The sequence below is a fragment of the Marmota monax genome, unplaced genomic scaffold (assembly GCF_021218885.2).
Source record: "Marmota monax isolate L192 unplaced genomic scaffold, Marmota_monax_Labrador192_F-V1.1 WCK01_AAM20220418_F8-fsc03164, whole genome shotgun sequence".
NCBI classification, from domain to species: Eukaryota; Metazoa; Chordata; class Mammalia; order Rodentia; family Sciuridae; genus Marmota; species Marmota monax.
The window spans coordinates 1-4,265 of NW_026693665.1; the positions used below are offsets into that span (position 1 = coordinate 1).

Here is a 4,265-nt window from a genome sequence, read left to right on the forward strand (position 1 = left end):
TTTTTTTTTTTATTTTTTTTATTGGTTGTTCAAAACATTACACAGCTCATGACATATCATCTTCCATACATTTGATTCAAGTGGGTTATGAACTCCCATTTTTTACCCCAAATACAAGTTGCAGAATCACATCGGTTACACCTCCACATTTTTACATAATACCATATTAGTGACTGTTGTATTCTGCTACCTTTCCTATCCCCTACTATCCCCCCTCCCCTTCCCTCTCATCTTCCCTCTCTACCCCATCTGCTGTGGTTTAATTCTCTCCCTTGTTTTTTTTCCCCTTTCCCCTCACAAACTCTTATATGTAATTTTGTGTAACAATGAGGGTCTCCTTCCATTTCCATAGTTTCCCTTCTCTCTCCCTTTCTTTCCTCCCACTCGTCTCTGTTTAATGTTAATCTTTTCCTCATGCTCTTCTTCCCTGTTCTTATCTTAGTTGCTCTCTTTATATCAAAGAAGACATTTGGCATTTGTTTTTTAAGGATTGGCTAGCTTCACTTAGCATAATCTGCTCTAATGCCATCCATTTCCCTGCAAAATCCATGATTTTGACATTTTTTAGTGCTGTGTAATACTCCATTGTGTATAAATGCCACAGTTTTTTAATCCATTCATCTATTGAAGGGCATCTGGGTTGATTCCAAAGTCTAGCTATTGTGAATTGTGCTGCCATGATCATTGATGTGGCAGTATCCCTATAGTATGCTCTTTTAAGGTCCTCAGGGAATAGACCGAGAAGGGCGATAGCTGGGTCAAATGGTGGTTCCATTCCCAGCTTTCCTAGGGATCTCCATACTGCTTTCCATATTGGCCGCACCAGTTTGCAGTTCCACCAGCAATGTACAAGTGTACCCTTTTCCCCACATCCTCGCCAGCACTTATTCTTGCTTGACTTCATAATGGCTGCCAATCTTACTGGAGTGAGATGGTATCTTAGGGTGGTTTTGATTTGCATTTCTCTGACTGCTAGAGATGGTGAGCATTTTTTCATGTACTTATTGATAGATTGTATGTCCTCCTCTGAGAAGTGTCTGTTCAGGTCCTTCGCCCATTTGTTGATAGGGTTGTTTGTTATCTTGTTGTTTAATTTTTTGAGTTCTTTGTATATTCTGGATATTAGGGCTCTATCTGAAGTGTGAGGAGTAAAGATTTGTTCCCAGGATGTAGGTTCCCTATTTACCTCTCTTATTGTTTCTCTTGCTGAGAAAAAACTTTTTAGTTTGAGTAAGTCCCATTTGTTGATTCTAGTTATTAACTTTTGTGCTATGGGCGTCCTATTAAGGAATTTGGAGCCCGACTCCACAATGTGTAGATTGAAGCCAACTTTTTCTTCTATCAGGTGCAGAGTCTCTGATTTGATATCTAGGTCCTTGATCCATTTTGAATTTACTTTTGTGCATGGTGAGAGAAAGGGGTTCAGCTTCATTTTGTTGCATATGGATTTCCAGTTTTCCCAGCACCATTTGTTGAAGATGCTATCCTTTCTCCATTGCATGCTTTTAGCGCCTTTATCAAATATAAGAAAGTTGTAATTTTGTGGATTGGTCTCTGTGTCCTCTATTCTGTACCATTGATCCACCTGCCTGTTTTGGTACCAGTACCATGCTGTTTTTGTTACTATTGCTCTGTAGTACAGTTTGAAATCTGGTATCGCTATACCTCCCGATTCACACTTCCTGCTTAGAATTGCTTTTGCTATTCTGGGTCTACAAAGAAACTACTAGAACTGATAAATGAATTCAGCAAAGTGGGAGGATATAAAATCAACATGCATAAATCAAAGGCATTCCTGTATATCAGTAACAAAACTTCTGAAATGGAAATGAGGAAAACCACCCCATTCACAATATCCTCAAAAAAAATAAAATACTTGGGAATCAACCTAACAAAAGAGGTGAAAGATTTATACAATGAAAACTACAGAACCCTAAAGAGAGAGATAGAAGAAGATCTTAGAAGATGGAAAAATGTACCCTGTTCATGGATAGGCAGAACCAACATCATCAAAATGGCGATATTACCCAAAGTTCTCTACAGGTTCAACGCAATGCCAATCAAAATCCCAACGGCATTTCTGGTAGAAATAGATAAAGCTATCATGAAATTCATATGGAAAAACAAAAGACCCAGAATAGCAAAAGCAATTCTAAGCAGGGACAGGCTTTTTAATATAAATCACTTTTATATCTGCACCCATGGGAAAACTTACCTATTAAAAGATTTTTAGTAAAATATATATATATATATATATATATATATATATATATATATATATATATATATATAGAGAGAGAGAGAGAGAGAGAGAGAGACTAGCCAGGAAAGTGGCATGCACCTGTAGTCTCAGCACTCAGGAGGCTGAGGCAGGAGAATCACTTGAGCTTAGGAGTTCCACATTGGTAGCCTGGGCAAAATAGTGAAATTCCATCTCCCATAATAAAAGAGGGCAGGATACACATTATATGTTTTGCAAACTACAGTAGTAATTTCTGATTGCTGAAGAAAAAAAAAAAAAAAAAACATCAACTGTGGAAAGAAGAATTCCCTCTTGACATACTGATTGATTGTGAATTAGGATTGTACTCTTTGGAGAATCACTATAAAATTATAATATAAATACATTATTTAATATAAAAAGTAATAACATTTCCTTTATCAACAACTTCTCCCTATGCATCATGAAATGTCAAGTTCGTATGTAATTCTAATAAGAATCTTTTGAGGGAAGAGTCAGATCAAATACACCACTTAAGAAAAATATGCATTTTCTGGGGCTGGGGTTGTGGCTCAGTGGTAGAGCACTTGACTAGCATGTGTGAGGCACTGGGTTCGAGTCTCAGTACCTCATATAAATAAAATAAAGATCCATTTACAACTAAAATAAATATATTTTTTTAAAAAAAGAAAAATATGCATACTAAATAGATGGTGAACTCTACTATGACCAAAAAAAAATTACCTTGTACATAATTAAAGTCCCCAGTTCCTCAAAATGTTCTTATAGTTTCTTAGTTAATAAATATAAATTGATTTATTGGTTAAATTATCAACTATGGAGCTGCCTGACAACAGTATAAAATAAATAGATAATTCACCAGAAACTGGCTTCTAGAGTTAATTTTAATTTCTTTGAAACAAACAAAAAATTATCAAATGCTTATTAAGCACCTATTTTAATTGCTAAACTGTGAAGTCAACATTATTTATATCTGATCCATTCTACAAAATACACCATTTTTCCTTTTGACATAATGTAGCAAAAATTCCAAAGAACAGGGGAGAAACTACTAATGAAGGTCAATGTTTTACTAATCTAGCACCATAGTTCCAGTCTGGAAGGAAGAGAATGGAAAGAGGTGAGTCCATTGGAAATGTAAGGGATAGTTCTTAACTTGTGGTCCCGCTTTTGCTCTGAGACAACACAGAGTCTAGAAAAGAAGAAAACTGCAGAGGCTGGAGATGAATCCAAAAGCTTTGGGATCAGGTGGTCTGCAAGGTCCTACAAGAGGGTAGAATTCATGTTTCCAGAACGCAGAGCTGGAGCCAGCCTCAGGAAGTAGGTGGTTACTTCTTGATTTCCCAGCCTTTTTTAATGTCTTCAAGTTTTTTAGCCACATCTGGCATCTGATAATTCTGAGCCAGATACATCCCAAGGACGTTGCCAAAAGTAAATCCAAGCAGGAACTGGAACATGTTGTCAGCAGGCCAGGAGAGCGGGCAGGCAGGGAAAGCCGGGTGTTAAGGACAGCGCTGCTCAGGGGACCACTGGCTCATGGTTTTGGAGGCAAAGTCCCAAAGGTTTGGTGCCAGCTTTGGTGAAGTGATCCTCGCCTGTGTCACCCTATGGCAGATGATATCATAATGGCAGGGATGCTTACAGTAGGACAGATCACTTGGAAAACAGCAAGTAAGAGAAAGGGGTGTGTGGGGGGGGCAGGGTATGGGGGTCCAAGCCTTGCTTCTTTCCTAAGAAGCCCTCAGGTGGGCAGAACTCCTAACAACCCTCCACAGGGCCCCACCTCTTAAAGGTCCCACCACCTCCTAACTTCACACAGCCAACCAAACACATGAATCAACACATAAATCCTTGGGGGGAAAGTGACATCCAAAAGAGGTATACATACATCTTTATCAATCTGATCTTCCGAATATAGCACAGTATATCGAGTTTGCATATGAATCTACATAAGCATCTCAAGTGTTTAAATACAAGCTGGTGTTCTGCTTAATGGTTAAAGTTTGCAAAATAAGATAAAAAT

At 38.0% G+C, this 4,265-nt stretch overlaps 1 protein-coding gene across 1 annotated transcript; it reads right to left on the reverse strand.

Moving 5' to 3' along the window:
* Positions 1 to 3,570: 3,570 nt before the first annotated feature.
* Positions 3,571 to 3,699, reverse strand: LOC124103341 (short transmembrane mitochondrial protein 1-like). Its single transcript, XM_046459917.1, has one exon. The coding sequence runs from the start codon at positions 3,697 to 3,699 to the stop codon at positions 3,571 to 3,573; it is 129 nt and encodes a 42-aa protein (XP_046315873.1).
* Positions 3,700 to 4,265: the final 566 nt, after the last annotated feature.

Coding starts and splice junctions, on each gene's coding strand:
- LOC124103341 (XM_046459917.1), bottom strand. CDS start 3,699: ATGTTCCAGTTCCTGCTTGGATTTACTTTTGGCAACGTCCTTGGGATG.